An 18,110-nucleotide genomic window follows, 5' to 3' on the forward strand; every position below is an offset into this window, starting at 1 on the left:
TACTTATAAAGTGGTTAATCTCCGTGTCAGCTGAGTTGTTTGCTGGGAATCCTTTGACAAAGGCCTGAGGGCCATCGTATCTCATGTTTATGCTTCTCCAGAAATTGTTTTCCTCACTGTAAATGTAAGATTATGTAAGCCTCTGCCATTGATGACTGATTGCACCTACTTTGGGAATGCTTTTAAGGGTACATCAAGTTTTCCAAAGTTACCTATAATGAGTGATACTTGGAAAGGAAAAGAATATTTTCTTAAAAATCAACTACTGCAAATGATCACTCTGAGATGCTACCTCCTAATTCACTCTTCTCCCTCTCTCCTTCCCTCCCTCCCAAAAGATCCCCAAATCATTTAAATTGCTCCGCTGGTGACCGATTCATTTGGACGACTACTTCATCTGCTTCTTTCTTCTCCCTTCCCAAGCAGTGTCAGTATCTGGATTTAGGCCTATGCTCCTTAAATGGATGAAACTCTGCACACTCTGCAACAGGCAAAAATGCATTTATAAATGGGTTAACCTCTTTGCCAGATGAGTTTATTTTCAGGGAATCAGCCCTTTCCCCTCTCCTGGATTTCAATATACACAGGCCCATGTAAAGCTAGTGATATAAATCAGGTCAGCCCTGAGATTAGAGGTGTGGGAGCGAGGCCAAGAGAACATAATCAGTGCCTGCACGCTGCTACGACGCTAATGACACGGTTACAAGGAGTAACTTTAATCCCAAATGTCCTATGTGTTCTGCAAAAACGTGTCAAGCCAACCTGCCAGGATTTAAGATAAATCCACTGAAATGAAGTGAACCGTGGCCTTTGTCTTTTTTTTTTAAGTGGCAGATGTGAGTTTAAAAAAACAACCCAAAACCTCTTTCAAAGGCAGAGGTTTAAAAATAGAAGCTAAAACAGTTTCAACTTTCTGGCTAGATGGCAGATCGTCTGGCTGTAAAAAATAATAAAAAAACTATGGCCAGAATATATTTTAGAAAACACAAAAAGTTTCATTAAAGCAGTGAAGAATGAAAGCTAGAGGAAACCCATAGTATTTCTGCAGTATGATCAGCATCACACAGGTTCTGGCCTTAATTGCCTACAACAATTGTAATTCAGCATATGCAAAACTATCAGCTGGCTAGCTGTGCAGTTCCATGCTGTAATTATTACAAACATGAATAATTAATATTTGGGGAGAGTTTTCTTGGTAAAATGGTCTTTTTTTAATTCTTTCCCAAGGTGCTTTGTTATGTAAGTGCACAAATCCCAGACTGGTACTTCTAATTAAATCAGAGGCTTCTTCCGAGGTGAGCGTGTTAGATAACAGGGACAGAAAGCAGAGTGGCCAAGTACACAAATCTTTGAACTTATTTTTAACCTCTTCATCATTCTTGGTCCATCTTTCCTCAAATAGACCAGCTACTAATAGTAACAGTATCTCCTACTGCTTTTGGGACTTGCTAATGTTTTTGTAGGATCAGTTTGGATCAGACTGTCAGCCAGTTTACATGGGAAGCCCAAATTTTTAACACTGGATTTGGCTTGAAAATGCCAGAGCGACAGCTACAGGACCAGGATTTAATCAAATACAGTAGGCAGCACAGCACAAGTAACAAGCTCCCATTAGGTATTTGAACCTTACTGGATACTACCAATGTTTGGGTCCTGCTAGCTCCATCTTTCACCAGGTGCTTTTGTACTTTTGCACTTAAATTGAGAGTGTATTTCTGGGTTTTATTAACAGTGTTTTACTGATTTAACATAGCAATGTAGTGCAAAATTGTACCGATGGTTGTTCTCATGCTTATGGAGTTCATGGCTTTGGGTAATAATAAGATCTGAGAAACAACCTCATGTTTCACCGAAACAGGTAAATTAAAGAAATGATTTCTTAATGAGGGAAAAAAAACCCAGACCACCAGAATGCCCCTTGGAAGGAAGATTGCATGACAAGAAAATATTTAAAGAATTCACTCCTTTCATTTAGCGGCAGACTTCAGGATGGGATCCAGAGTGCACACAGCTGCCTGGGTCCTGCCTGCCTCAGGCTCTGGCCCTCTACCAAATGGGTACAAAATGGCTGGGGAGTGCCGGGGGGACCCCTCTGCTGCTGCAAGGTGAGAGCTGGGCTTTCGGGTCGAGACCCTGTTGCTGGTGGGGCAGTGGTTGTGGTGGTCCCAGCTGGGAGGAAGGCAGTAGGGAGCGGGGCCAGGATGCACCTCTGGGGTCAGGAGGGGTCAGGAGCTGCGGGGAGAGGGTGAGTTGTGGGTCAGGCCCCTGTACCACAGTGGCAGTGTGCTGGAAAGCAAAAGCCATACTGGGAAAGCAGATTGGAAAGGAGAAGGGATTGAGAAGGGCAAGGGTGGGGGAGACAGATATTTAGAGTTGACCCTGTATCCAGGAGGTCAACAGAGGAGGGAGGAACTGTTGAAAGGTGTAGGTTAGAGGAGCAGGGTGACAAAAATGGTCTTTAGATTGATGTGTGCTTTTAGTACAGGGATACATAGGTGTACCACTCAAGACATTAAAAAAAGGATGGCCAGCATCCTCTGCCCGTTATACAGGAGGAAAGACAAAGCCCAAAGAGCTGGAACAGAGCTGCCTACTTCAATCTGTAAAATAGTCAGAGGTGCAACACTTAATGCAAATGCAGATGCACTGGAGAGCGCTGACTTGCAGCTTTTCTTTCTTCACACTTGATGAGGATGAAGCACTCTTCCTGGGGCCAGTCTGCATTGGTTCTGCAGGGTGAAAGGGGGCGACAGGGTGGTGGAGTCTCTTGTGGAGATACACAGCCCATTTACATTACAGAACTGTAAGTCTCCTTCCAAGTCTGAGCAGGAGGGTTTGGGCAAAAACAGGCTGGGGAGCATACTGACAAGGTGAGCAGATCAGCATCCTCTTGTCATTTCAGTAGAATTATCAGCAAAACTTCTGTACAAATAATTTATTAACTGAAAATGCATTTGGCACACATTGTTCAGCTTCATGTAGAAAAATGATGGTGGCTGGAGAAACAAGACCAAACTAAGCTAAGCTTTCTTGAATTTAAAAAACAACTGAAATAACCACACCTTTGATTTGGGAAGGTTGACTTTTTTGTTAAGTTGTTTTACTAAGGAATGGATTTTTTTTTTTCATGAAATAAAATATCTCTACTTGAAGTTTGCCAGTTCTGCTTCCCCCCCCCCCCCCCCCACTACTCACACTAATGACACAGATCCTGAAAGAGTAAATCAGGCCTAAGACCTCAGACAGGTCTACAGAACCTATTCAAGAAAAAAATCCTTCCAGCTCTGGTAAGGAGCCATACTTCGGTTAGATAACAAGACCAGTTTGGTTGGTTTTTTTTTTAAAGAGGTTAAAATACTAATGTTTTCTTCCTTGCCATGTATTTTATACCAGATGTTGGTTCTTCCATGAGAACATGACCATTTATTTTTGTAACCTTTCAGTTCAGCCCTGGGAGTGAAGAGATCTGAGTTTTATCTAAGTTCACAGTAGTGAAATTCTGGGTGAACTGAGAATAAATGAACATTTTTATTACAAAGTCCCCATTGACTATAGAAGCATCCAATAGTCAAATGCTTCTTTATGCCCATAAATTTGTTTGTAAAAGCCTATTTCATAGCTTCCAAAAACCCACAAAAAACTCTTGGGAAGACATGTTTCCTGTCTCTTTTGCCAATCAGTTATGGTCTGCAAGCTTCTTAAAATTGAATTCAACTTCAAATACTCCTTACTCAAAGCCATGTGCCTGAATTGCATGTGCACTGCAGAACTAAGGCCATGCACCTGAAGACAAAACCCCTGTGTTGCTTAGGCAAAGGCAATTTCACCAGTTGACGTATGTCAGCAAACTGGCAACTACTGTGAGCGCTTGAGCATGATGACAATGTGATTTCATATTTTCCTTATGATTGTGCTCAGAAATCCACTTAGCTGAATTTAATTTTTTTCATATTTCCACTGAGGTTGTGCGCGGTAGGCAGGAGTTGCAAAGCCTTGTGCTCAAGCATGAGATTTCATGTAGGACATCGTGTGTATATAGACGGAGCTTGAGTCCTGAATCAGCAGACCCGTTAAGCACATCCTAAATTCCCAGAATATGCTATAATGCTTCATTGAATAAAGACAAAACTTGTCACATGCTTAATGGTAAATACTTTGCTGGCGTGGGACCTTACACATCAACCTATTCCAGGCGGTGTCTAATTCTGGAAATTGTGTTCCCTGAAACATCACTGTTACCTGCTGCACAACATATTTTACTTCTGTCTCTGCAATTCCCAATAACTTTGTGTTCTTATCTGCACACGCATGGTGAGATTCAGCACCAGATCACAGACGAATTTAGGGACCTAGATGTAGGTAACGACATAGGAACTGGGTGTCTAAACTTTGTTTCAGTCAGTGGAAACCTAACCGATGCAGCTGACAGACTGCTCACTGCTGTGAGCTCTTCAAGTCATCCTTAAACAGCAGTCTACAGGAGGAGCTCCAAACTCTATTGAGTTTGCCTAATGGAGGAATCTAATGCCCTTTGGGTGTCCTGCCTGATCTCCTGCTGAAGTTTGGAAAGGCATGGGTCTCTTCTGTAACTTGTGCCACATCTGCCACCTTTGTGCAGCGCTCCCAGGTGTCCTGTGACATCTCCGATGGCACTTGACATCTATACTTGGCAAATGAGTCAAGTATTTTATCTTCAGTGACTAGAGCAGGAACTTCTACACTTGGATTATAGATAGGCACCTACATTTAGACACTAAAATGTCCTACAGGATGAAAAGTATCAAAATTTTTTTAAAGTATTCTCATGTTATCCATACAAAATCTATTCCAAAATATTTATATTCTTTAATGCTAAAAGCAACAACAGAGTCTTGCCTGAGTTTTAACACAGCTGATTAAAAATCTGTGCTTCCCTACCACTCACTGAGTTGGCAGCAGAGCACCGACCGTATGGTCTTCTTTTAGGGGAGAGTAAGGGCTCTGTATAGCTAAGAGGTATCTGAAATTCCTCTCTGTCTACAGAGCTTTGAAGCTCTCCCTAGAAACTCTTGACTGAAATTCTTGACTGCACAGATTTTATTTTGCAGGCAAGATAGGATAAGTGACTGTATAAAATCTCTTTCTCCTAGGCCAGAAATTCTGATCAAAAGAACCCAATGTATGGCCTTCTGCAAAACTAGCAAAAGATACGAGATTTCAATACCGGTGTGCCATGCATACCCTGAGCTTTAAGAAAGAGCTGAAAGAACTTTTTGCAGCTGAAGGCGGGGGGGCGGGGGGGAGCGGAAGAAGGAGGAAAAACAAGATTTCTAAGCACCTTGCCCCAAATATTAGCTTGCCTAAGGTAGGTCAGTCTGTAAAACATTCATACTATTCCCATAGTCTTAACTGGTTGTAACTTTCTATGCTTTTATTTGGATGTGCTAGGATATGGCAGCTTTCAGTTTTTTTTATTTTAGAGCATTGTAAATATTTTTCCACAGCCATTAACCTCTCAGCTATTAAATTATTGGAATTTGAAGCACCTAAGTGCTGGGAATACTTTCTAACTTGTGCATTTCTCTTGTGTCCTGAGGTACAAGAAAGGATATAACAGAACTTGCATGTTTATAAGGTCTGTCTGTATTTAAAAAAAAAAAAAAAAAAAAGATGAAGAGTTTACTAATGCATTTGCTGTATCAGATGCAATACTTTTTGTTACATCATGATGCCTCTTTGATGATCTCACACAAGCTCTGCTTGTGTAATGCAGTTTTGCTCCGAAAGCTAGATTCAAGTCAGCTTGTTTAGCTGAACAAGATGAGGAGAGTACAAAGCTGTGCCATCATGCCAAAGTGAAGCTGGTAGGAACAATTCATCCTTCTGTCGTCTGCACCCTCTCCTTTGTGATGCAGAGAGCACACGCTGCAGGAGCTGGATGTCCTCCTGCACACCTGCTAGGTGACTTCTAGCATAGCTGGCAGAGCAATGGGACAGACCTTTTTTGAAGGCTGGATGAGGAAGGGGGCCAGGATGGATAGAAGTAGTGGAGAATGTAAGCAAGCCTGACACTAATCATTATACCCTTTTATAATTTTCTTTAGGATTTCTGACTAAATAAGAAAATATACAAGGTGTACAAATTTTCAGTTTTTTTCCCTAATAACTAAAAACTTAAGGACCTTAAAAGCCCACTTATGAGAAATGTATCAACCAAGCATTAACACTGAAGGGTATAGAGATAGACGTAACATGTCTAGATAATACAAAACAGGTAACCAAAGTCTTAAGTCCTCACCCATTTTAGTTTTGTATAAAATCCCGCTGACACTAAGCAAAACTGTTCAGAGCTACTTCATTGTACAGACGTTCTAAGCATTTTCACTTTGGAGCAACTCACTATTCACTGTATGTGTATAAAGTAAAGAGCAAAAGATATCTAGAGGACAACCACTGACTTCCCTCTGTATGTGTTGAATATGGAGCCTAGTCCATGAACCCAGCACGGGTGGCCACATATTAGACAACTGCAGTTAGGTGAGTTGGATCCCATTCACTGCTTTTAAAATCTCTTGGCCTGATAAGGCGGAAATTAACAGACTTTCCACAACGTGAAACTATCATTTATCAGAGATAAAATGGCAGTTTGCCTCTATGTGCTTACATTTTCTGCGTCTTCTGCAGCTGCAAAAAAAGTAACTAGCAAATGAAAAAAATAGCACAGTCTGATGTCATGTGAATGATGACAGCTTCAGCTGATGACAGTCGTAGATCTGATATAGATCTATATAGAACATAATAGATATGTTTCAAAAGAAAGAGAGAAAGGAAGAAAGAAAGACAAATTTAAATAATGACCTGGCTCAACACTTGATTATATTCTATATTCTCTTTAAAATTGGGCTGTAAAGGTGTCCCTTTAATGAAACAACGGACTTCCTTGCTATGCAGTGTCTGCTCCAATCTTATCTACATCAGTGGAGCTACACCTCTGTAACCTCATTTTGGTGACAAAACACAGTGTTTATGTCAGTAATATTGCAAAGATGAGTATACTGAAACTGACAACTCAACACGAACAGTGCTAAAGGCCTTAATATGGAAATCTTCTGTCTTTCAGTATCCACAGTTTTAATTTTGCATTTTGAGGTTTTAAAACTCATTAAACTATTCCTTGCCTTATTCATCTGAGTCATTCTTCAATCTCCTTCCAGCATTCTGTTTCTGATTAATAGTTATTAAGTAGTAACTGCAATCATGGGAAAATGACTATTTTGTCCTGGAAAATTCAGCAGTTCTAATAACTGTTAATATTTCCACAGTTGAATGTGAACTTACAGAATACAATCTGAAGCAATGCTAACCTTTTAAAATCTCTCTCTAAAGACTATTGTGTTTCTTTTGCATTTTCATTATGACTGCGAGCTACTATGTTTTCTCAGTAGTTTATTTTAGTAAAGCTGATATTTCCTTATGTGTAGTAAACAATAAAGCTGGTCTTTCTACTGCAGAAACAATCTATGCTGTAGAAGTAATTAAAGCTATAATTGTGCAATATGCCAAAAAGAAGGGTAAATTGGGTAATCCAAACATCTGTTTTTGTTCACAAATGCAATGTAGAGCCCCATAAACCCATCCAGGGTAAACACAGACTGCTTTGTATTTAAATTCAAATTAACTGCCTACAGAAGAGGATGTCTATTTTTTTATTAGAATGGTTGGGTTTCAATGTTCTTAACAATAAGGCTCAGTATATATTTCAGGTGAAACCATGGAAACAGCAGGAGCCATTTTACTCAAAATAGAAATACCACAAATGACCTTGACATTTAAAAACTGATGCTGCACATTGTCATTTAGATTGTGAATGATGGGCATATTATCATGTCCTCTCTTCCAAAATTGTTCTTGATCGTCCAAGAAGGAGTATTTGAAAGCTGGGGACTTCTCGCATCCTCCCTTTTTAAGGGTGCAAGGTAGGACAGTAGGAAATATGCAAGAAGACATGACAAACTGTAAATGGTGGCAGTGGAGCTTGAGAGAGTGGCACTCAGAGGAATTCATTTGCACCTGAAGGCTGTAGTTTGAATTCTGTCTGAAGACCCAACATGGAAAACTTCTTCCCTCAGGTAGCTGAGTGTGAATGGCTTTTTGCTGTCCACGTGCAGAGAGACAGAATTTTTCTACCTTACGTGTCTGAATAGTAACATTTCAAAATACTGCTGAATTTAAGGATTTAATCCTTTTGAGGATTGCTGGACAACGTGATTTCTTAGTCTACAAGAAATCTGCATAAAAACCTAACTTCTACCATCTTTAAACAGTTGAAAATTGCAAAGGTATTTTGGCTTTTTGCTGTCAAGCCATCCTTCTCGGATCCATATTTCTCTTCCCATTTGAATGGTATTCTTGTTGCTGAAACATAATTGCTGATCCAAGGCCAGTGGGGGGGCAGGGGTCAGCGGAGGGCCGCTCTTACCAGGGCCCCATTGGAAAACACATCTACCGAGAGGGACTGTCTACTGCCGCTTGTCCCTCTTGTAGGACCTGCTGCCAGGGACAGGCACCTCGTGTGGTGGCTAGCACATATGCTCTGGTGTTGGCACCCTGTGCCCTGGCCATCGCCAGCGGGGGAGAGTGAGGCAACGCCATGTCCGAGTGAGGCTGGCTGTGAGGGTACAGCAGTTTGGGTTAAGTTCTTCCCTGGCACTAACTTCTTCAGAGGCACTAACTGGAGGTCGTGTGTGGGAGGACGGGACTGGCACTCCCAGTTCTCCAGCCTGTTCTCCTTTGAGAAGTCTGGGCCGTATTTTTTTCCCCGGGTATTCAGGATCCCACAGATAGAGAGTCAAAGACTCTCCTAAAGAGGTTTCAGATGCATGTAGGTTCTTTGTTTCTCAGAAGACAAAAAATGGGTTGAAGGAGAGAATAACCTGGAGAATCAGTGCCTGGCAATGGAGATTTTACCGTTGACTTTTGTGGGGCCAGGATTTTACCTTTAGACTTTGGACAGCATTCCACCTCTTGGATGTAGCTAACAGTTAAAAAAACCCCCATTGTTGAATTCACCACTGCCCCCATCTACTAATTCACAGAACACAAACCAACACATGTCAGTGGGAATTTCTGCTTAAACCATGAGGAGTAAAAGAGCTAGCTAGGGCACCATATAAGGAGAGAGTTGAAATGCCTACTGCAGCTTGGTTTGCCTTCTCCGGTGGTTTTATACAGCTCCATTGAATTCACGCCCTTTCTTTCAGTCTTCAGTTCAACTCTTTGCCTTTATTTATTACTAGTGTGAGTGCAGTCTGTGTGCGCGTGTGCCTGTGTGCATACATGTGTGCACGTAAGTAATAATAGTTTTTACTGGTCTTCCCTGTCACTTTGTTGAGTAATATTTGTACTTCTAAATAAGATTTTTAATACTTAAAGAAGCCCGCTAACACTGCCCTTGAAGCCTTACTTGTTTTGTCTTGTCCTCATGCTGGGAGCAATTCTTCCTTTAGGTGATGGATAGGAAGCCCATTTTCTGACATTTCAGATTCAGCAATGTCATGGCATGAAAGGCAAAATAATAGCTGCAGGGGCAACAATGACAGACCAAAAACATCTGAGTGGAAATCTGCTTTATGAGCATCATTCTAAGCAGGATTTCCTTTTAAAACTATTCAGGATTAATTTTACATAACCATTTTATATGTAAAATCATTTAATTCCATTCACCACAGGTAACGTTGCATATTGAAAGTGAACACACTGCAGCATTTCTTGTACAAACACAAGCTCTGTCCCTGTGGACCGGAAGGGTTTCTGAGGAGTAGTAAAGACAATAAGAAACTCAATGTTTGCTCCTGCTGACAATGGGAGCAACAGTCCCAGCGATGTCCTATATGACTTCCATAAGAGCCTTGAGGTCACACTCCGCAGTGTGTCCTTAAGCACTGCACAACACCCAGTTGTCTTAATGGTCCCTACAGACATCTAATTATAACTTAACAACTAATACAAAGCATTTTTAAAAATAAGAAAATAAAAGATTACCGTCTGGGTGAAAGGAGGGCTATAGTGCCTGGCTTTGGCTGAGTGGACTCGTGCTCCGGGGCACACTTGGGTTAACAGCCTTCACACACGCCTCGGTCCCTAACTTTTTTGCAAGTTGTATTATTGGTCGCAGATATAACAGACAAAATAACATTTATTTATTGTCCAGGCCAGGACCATGTTGCCAGTTGGGGTGAGTGGAGGAAGGGAGCAAGATAGAGCCTCCGCCCTCCACCGCGGAGTAGAAACTGCATTTGCAGAAGAGGGAACTGCAGTCCCTCAGCCCCTCTTGCAATTCCACTTCTGGCAACGCCTCGCTCTATGCTAGCCAGTATTTCTAATAAAAATCTCCCATCTTCCTGCTATGATTTAACCTGCTAACTAAAGCTAAGATGAGAATAGGCCTTCCCCAAAATGTTATGACAATAAGTATCTTACTATTATCTGTGACCCTAAGCTGAAGAGCGGCACAGGCCGGTGACTTAGCTTAGCTGATACAGAATATTATCATTTAAAGAAGCACTGCAACAGTCACCTTCCTCTTCCTGACAGCAACGAGGTAGCTGGATCGCATCCGGAGGCAGCAGTAGAGCCTGTAATAGGATACTGAGGGCAGGAAATTCACTGGAGAAAAAATGGGGGTAGCTTGCTTTTCCCCCTTTGAGAAGGTGTCCTCTCAGCCCGACGTATCTCCTCCTGTCTCTGGTGACACCCAGGAAACACTAGAAACACCAACCCTGCTGTGTGCAGGACCCGTCAGGTCAACAGTCACCACATCTCTGCTCTGCTGCCTCTCACTTCAGCTCCAGTGCAGCAAGTTTCCCCAACCGATGAATACTGGATTAAAGGTCAGTGTTCATCCTCGGTGGCAGCCGGATGGCTGATCTCAGTCCTATGGGTAGAACAAACCCAATGGTATTTTCCTGAACCCAGGGGAATCGCTTTGCTCTATAACTCAGATGAGAATTTGTGCCACAGAGATTAGAGCTCAGGGCAATAGCAGGGTGGTCTTTAACACGGAATGGGAGGCTGCAATAGTTTAAATTCACCATTGGATTTCATATATAAGCCTCCATGACCGCCATGCCTGAAAGCTTTCTTGGGTCAGCAGCTGCAGAGGCTACTGCTTGCTGAAATAAGCCTTCAGAGTGCCCACATTAAAAACATGTTTTCAAGGATAAAAGGTGAATAATGTTTGAGCATATGGTTCCTCTTAGCGCATTTCCTTTGGTTCTTTTTTTCAGCCTTATAATAATAAATACATAACTTCAGGATAATTTTGCATGCATTCCTCTAAGAGATCTGCAAGTTTTATTTGTATAGGGATCCTAAGGCTGTAAAATATGCCTTGCTGGGCAAAATATTCTTCCTAAAAAAACAACAAAACTCTGCTCTCATATCTGACCTAAATCTGTTTTGAACATTGGTGCATATTTACCAGCTGCTTTCTTGGCTACTTTTTTGTATCTCTGCTTTTTACAATGTATTGCTTCAGACCAGATAATTGTAAATAGCTCACTACATTCCTTTCTGGTTTTCATATTCTAGGTAGAGAATTTGGTTTAAGTGCTGGAGATGTACAGTAGCCCCAGGGCTTTGAAATTACTTCACCACTCCAGAGGTAGGGAGTAGAAGTCTTATGGACTTATCTCAGAGTATAATTCTCCTCATTTCAGCAGTTTTCTTCCTTTTCAGGTCTACTGAAACAGGAGGAAGCGAGCTTCTGTACTGGCAATTGAAGAACCTTTTTAATATTCTCAGATTTACTGAACCTATTATATTAAATCACATTTTAGATGGCAATGTCTTTCATGAGAGTCTATTCTCATCACTCTTATTTTGTGCTACCTTTCTCTATATTCATCAATGTTCAATTACTTTATTGCTACTCACTCATTAAACTTGCTCATTATTTTATTTAAAGGTATTGGTTCTGAATGACATGCGCTTTCCCTGGACAAATGCTCTTTCCCTTTGTGTGAAGGCACAAGTGCTGATTCCAGGTGGCACATTGCTGACTCCCATCTGAGGTGAGTGGCTGTGGTGACACCTTGGAGCACCAATTCAGACACTGGCATGGTCCAGAATGTGTACACACCTCCATTTGATGTGTCTACCTCTAGACACACAGTAGATTTACTTAGAAGCTGGCAATGAAATCGATTTTTTTCTTGCTCTCTGTTTAATGGTGCATTATAGATTTTGTGGTTTTTTTGGTGTTTTGCACTAAAACGTCTATGTTTTGCTGTTAGTGATGTTTGTGGTCAGGCCACACTGTGGCCCACAGTAGACTAAAAGCCTATCGTGTCATGGTAACTGGGATCGGGGGATGATGACCCAGGAGTTCCCAGACATTTTTGTGTTCCTGCGTACTGACTTTCGGAGAGGATATTTTTACCCGGTGGCATTCTTCCATGTTTCTTCTATTGTGGCACTGATATTTTGTGATTTTGCCAGTGTGTTTCCCCTGAGAGAAACCAGCGATCAGGTGGGGGAAAAAACAATGAGCAAATGTTCTATTTTAATATGGAATTTTGAATTTGGATCTGGGCAAAGAATTCAAACAGATTCAAACTGTTATTTCGAAGTATTTTGACCTTGTTATTTAACATTTAAAACTAGCACACTTAAAGGCATGTAAGTCTAGTGAGGAGAATAATGTTTAAGGATGGTTAAGGTCATAATGCATATATTAACCAAATATAAATGCATTAGCTTATACATGAATACAGAATTCTTGCCAAAAGGCCGCTGAAAGGTGACATTGAAATTATTCTGCAGATGCTGAGAAACGAGATCTCTGTGAATGAGACATCCTGGGTTCGAACGATGCTTCCACAGTTTCAGATGAATGCTTATATCATTTTAAAACCAGGATGTTGTAGAGGAACTGGGACTTTTGGGGAAAAAATGTGAACATAAAGAATGAAATGGCATAGAAAGGCACAGTACAACTCCCTTCTTCCTCTCCCATGTAGACTGTGTGAGTATCTCATATCTGCTTAATGCCTGATACTCATGTGGCAGTAGGGCAAAAAAAGCTTAAAACCAGGGGTATAGACCTTAGGAAACAATTATAGGCACTAAATGTACCTTTGCATTCAAGGCATATACCATATCTTATCTTATTGCTGCTAGGCTACCACAGCCCTGTATACATTCCTAACAAAGTATCCTGGTGTTTAATAATCTGGTATATCTTACTTGTAAATAACTTGGGGAAAAGATATCTTTGATGATTAGCTGGTGGATCATCTGCCTTTAGATATTCCTCGCTCGGGGCTAGAGTGCAGCACTTCGAGCACTGCGTTGCAGGATGAGCTGTGGCTCAAAGCTGCCCAGAGCCTCGGCACCCTGCGGTGCTTGAGTGAGGGGCTCCAGCCCGGCTCCAGAGTGGAGGAAAGGGCCTGCTCCTCTCCTCAGCGCAGGGATCTCACGGCTCTCCTCAGACCTGAGAGACTGCCCATATAGAGGTCCTGTGCTGACTCTGAAAGCTTCCTGCATCCTCCCCCTTCCCTTTGCCCCACTAGACAAATTCCTAGCACAGTCTGACATGTTGCAGGATTGGGAATTAGAGCCCCTGCCTCCTAGTTTGTCACTTAGCATTTATCAATATGATCTCCAGAGGTTAATGGTATGTAGAAAAAGAAAACATGCTTTAGTTTCTCCTTGTTTCTTCTGTGCTTTCTCTTCTAGTTTTTTTAAAATTTTGTTTTATTCTTTATACTCCTTATGTATAAAAAAAACCAAGACTTTTACACTTAAATTTATTTTTCAAAATAAGAGTTTTTCTGTGTGTACTTGCATAGGAGATAGACATAAATAATTGAGAGTCAGTCCCATTTTTAAGATGCTTGACTAGTTTTTTCAGACAAACACGCTTAAACATTGGGCTTTTGCTTGAGAAGGGAAGTCTAATTTTGAATACAGCTTTTAAAATTATCTCAAGTAGATTCACTATAACTCACCTCCTGAGACTTGGCATCTTCTAAAATAAAACAGTAAGCCCTATAGAACCATCACAATGACTAATATAGGTGGCATGGGCTTTATCCTGCTACCAGGCACTCAAAGGGGAGCCCATGTTTATAGGCATGGTGCCAGATTCAGCCCTGCGATGGGCAAGGCGTGTCAGAGCCTTCTCTGTGCTACCCTTTGCAAGTAGCCTTATCACCTGCAGCTTCTGACTGGCCACCCCGCACTGATGCAAGCCTGGCTCACCACCCCTCCGTGCCCAATGATCACTGGATGGCCAACTGAACCCATTGTTCCCACCGCCCTGGCCCCGCTGCGGATCGTCGGGCTGCTCCCTGAATGGGTGGGCATGGCACAGGGCAGACTATAATGTAGAAGAATGACCTCAGTGAGAAAAGGTAGACCTTTCTTCTCTGATACGTACAGTTTTAACGATGATGGCTGTCACCCCTAAGCTTAACTGGTATTTCTGAACTATCTTTCTCTTTTCTTCCTTTCCCCTATTGCTTTGCACCTTCCTCCCATTCATGGTTTCTTTATTTTATTCATGAAACTGTAGCTAGCTCTTCTCTGGAGACCGATAAACGTTAAGGTGGATTTATCTGAACAGTATCTAAGTGTGGTTAAGCTCATTTCTTGTACTAAATGAGCTCTTTAGTTTAGGATCTGCTGTTATAAGTGCGCTCTCTGACATCCCAAATAAAAATAATGAGCTGCTCTCTCCCAGCAGTGAGCTGCCCTCGGGAGTTCATTAGGACACTAGCTAGCTTGGTGAGGGTCCCTGAGGAGTGAAGTTACTTGTCCTTTCGCTTTATGCTTCCCAACGCTCACGCTCCAGGAGGACCTAAAGCCCATTAGCCTCCTAATGCACATCCTGTTTTGCTTATTGCTTTATTAATATTGGGCTGGGAACGAAGAGCAGATGTTGCCCAAAAATGGCAGCAGTGTTGGGGAAAAGGGGAAGGAAGACAAGTGTGTTGATTTATTGCGGTTGTGGCATAGCATTGAGTAGAAAACCTGGCTGGAAATGTGAAATACTGAAAGAAAAGCAGAGCCATCAACTCACGCCACCGTTCAGCCAAGTTCTTCCCTCTCTTTGTGGCCTGGAATAGACCAGGCTGAGGCACCTCGCTGGGCGTCAGCAGCTCCCTGGACTAGCAAATACATGTAAAGCCCCAAATCCATCACAACTAAAGTGTGACCTTAAAAAGATGGTGCCTTTGTAGCTCTTTTACCTTCTCTTCTGAAACTGATACAGCTCATGAGACCAAGCCAGCTTGAGTTAAGGCACTTCTCTTCCTCTCCGCTGATGGTTACCGTCTCTCTGCCAAGAGGTTGTGTTCCTCAAAGAACAGCAGCTGAGAGCACTGAGCGAGCGCTCACCGCCGCAGCAGGGGCAGCCCACGTGGAAAGGAGGTTGTCAACTGGGAACTTTGAGCTGTTAAGATGAAGGGCCTGTCCCCCACTAGTCCTGACTTAATGTCTTTCACTAACACAGATAAATCAAAAGTAGGATGTCAGCTCATGTTCTTAATCTAGCAAAATGGGAACGATGTTCTTTTGCAGTGTAGCCATAAACAGTTCGTTCTGCAACACCAATTGATTGCTTTGTGCTTGAGGGGTTCTGTATATTTTAAATTCACTAAGGTGAAACTTTAAAAGCAGAAAGTTTGCATAATAAGTCTTATACATTTCTATTTTATTGTGAACTTTGGTACCATCATTGCACCTTCTATAATCAACCTGTCAAGTTAAGGGAGTAATATTGATTTCCCATTCATCACTTGGCACTGGATTTGCAGTGTGCCATAAACAGTTCGTTCTGCAACACCAATTGATTGCTTTGTGCTTGAGGGTTCTGTATATTTTAAATTCACTAAGGTGAAACTTTAAAAGCAGAAAGTTTGCATAATAAGTCTTATACATTTCTATTTTATTGTGAACTTTGGTACCATCATTGCACCTTCTATAATCAACCTGTCAAGTTAAGGGAGTAATATTGATTTCCCATTCATCACTTGGCACTGGATGCTCATACCCACTGCAGACTACAAATATTCTCTTTGCTCAGCTAACCTGTTATTTAAGTATTCAGAGCCAAAAGTAAGAAGGGAAGTCAGGCATTTTAGCAGCTGTAGTCTGCTGGAGTAACTTCCTAAAACAAACGTCTTCACATAGTCCTAAGGACAATTTTATCTCTTGATAGGTTTGCCACTGCAGAAAGAATTGAAATTGTACCTCTTTGCAGGCTGTACTGTTTGGAACTGCTGTGAAGGCTGTGAATGCTACACCCTTATATTTTCCCATGGGACTGGAGAATGCTTTTGTAATACCTACTGTTATTCTGTGATCTCATGAAAATTATTGTTGGTTTTATACAAAAATGGCTAGGAATCCTGGTCATAGAACAAGATCCCAAAGCTGATGTATAGATACATGATCCAGAAAGCTTACAAACTGCAGTTATTGGTTCATATACTAGTTCAAGTGCAATGGAGTTATTGAAGTTTAATGGGTTACTGCCTCTCAGCTGAATTACATGTATGTTCTCAGGGATGGCTCAATGAGATGACTGAGTTGAATTAAAAGCTTGTCCTTGTTGAAATGGGCTATCCTCTCTTCCTCTTTCCCCATGGACCTCCCCCTTTTCCTTCCCTTTTTAATACAAGCTCTTGTGCTCCCATTCTTGGTGAAGTGATCCAGCTCACAAAAACAAAAGCAAAAATCTTTCTTTCCCTTGGGTTGGTTTCATGCTGCCTCAGTGAGCTGCATCAGCTTACCGAGGGCTGAGCTGAGTGCCACAGCTGGCGCGAAGGAAGCTGTGGCCATGAGGGGCTGACAGTGGAAGAGGAACAAAAAGAGAGGAACTGCAGTAAAAACAAGCTGTGGGAAGATGAGAGAGAAGAAACCGTGTTAGGGACCTTATGTAGAAAGAATCATTGAGACGGAGAATCGTTGAGATGAGTTTTTCAAGGATCCTTGAAAACCTGTCTGAATCAAAGAGCATACTAAACCTACAGGCCTAGACAACCACTGAACTTGGGGTACCTTATCTAAACAGGAGGAATATGGGGAAAACCTAGGGGAAAAAAAGTATTGTTTTGGCTGTGTTGAGTTTGAGCTGTTTGAGTGCTAAGCAAGAACAAAGAGGTATCAAGCACAAGCTTGATAAAAACTGAAAATGGTATCCTATGAAACTATCTTACCGATCAAGATTATAAATAAGTAAACAAATGTGGTGAGTCAGTCTTAACCACTTTTTTTTCAAAGGAGGGGAAACAAATCAAAGGTAAATCCTCTATCCTGCCAGAAAAGCACTAGCTATTCAGAAATGTGTAGGATATTATACTTTTTTGGTGTATTCCTTGGCATTATTTTATGGTAAAATGTAGGGCAAAAAGAGGAATACCTCATCAGTTCACCCTCTATCAAACCACAGCAAATGTAATAATTTTCAGGACTATCTAGACTTGGGGGCTTTAAAAACTAAAAAACCAAACCAGTGCGATTCAAGACACTACACAAACTGAGAAAAGGGGATTAAGAGGGAACTCTGTGAGGAGTAAACTCCAAACTACTTTTCCCAGGTTTTGTGTGTATTTCCCACTTCTGGAGGTGGCTCACGTTGGAGACAAGAGCCTGGGCATTGATGAGCCATTGATCATCAGGTGGCCTGGCTTTCTATTCCCCCCCCCAAAAAAAAAGAATAAGTAAAATAATAAATCCCTTTGTTCTTTCTTTTCACTTTTCAGCAGGCGCTGTAATTGAGGTATCGCCTTCCGAATAATTCATTACCTTTTACAAAACACGGTGCAACACCACGGAGCATCCTAAGCTCCGCCCGGGGCTGACAACCGTGCCTACACTTCGCGGGGCGCTCCGATGACTTTCTCAGCGACGGGCGCCAAGTCGCAGCGGCGCTCCGATTCTCAGCGACGGGCGCCAAGTCGCAGCACTCGGCAGCTCCAGAGGAGAGCAAAGGCACCGCACCCGCCGCGCAACGCCTGCCCGCCGCCTCCGGCCGCCGGGCTCACCCTCCCGCCCCGGCTCCGTAAGCTCTTGCGAGGGGGTGTAACTCGGTTTACCGCGGGCTCCCGCCGTGCCCACGCCGTCGA

At 42.1% G+C, this 18,110-nt stretch overlaps 1 protein-coding gene across 1 annotated transcript in view; it reads left to right on the plus strand.

Annotated features, from left to right (window-relative positions):
* Window positions 1-17,877: 17,877 nt before the first annotated feature.
* The window catches only part of SLCO5A1 (solute carrier organic anion transporter family member 5A1), a 92,537-nt gene continuing 92,304 nt past the window's right edge, over window positions 17,878-18,110 (plus strand). Inside the window, exon 1 of the mRNA XM_009278422.2 lies at window positions 17,878-18,046. Coding sequence (XP_009276697.1) covers window positions 17,878-18,046 — 169 coding nt within the window. The remainder of the gene's footprint in view (window positions 18,047-18,110) is intronic.

This window comes from Aptenodytes forsteri, unplaced genomic scaffold (assembly GCF_000699145.1).
Source record: "Aptenodytes forsteri isolate BGI_AS27 unplaced genomic scaffold, ASM69914v1 Scaffold18, whole genome shotgun sequence".
Lineage (NCBI taxonomy): Eukaryota > Metazoa > Chordata > Aves > Sphenisciformes > Spheniscidae > Aptenodytes > Aptenodytes forsteri.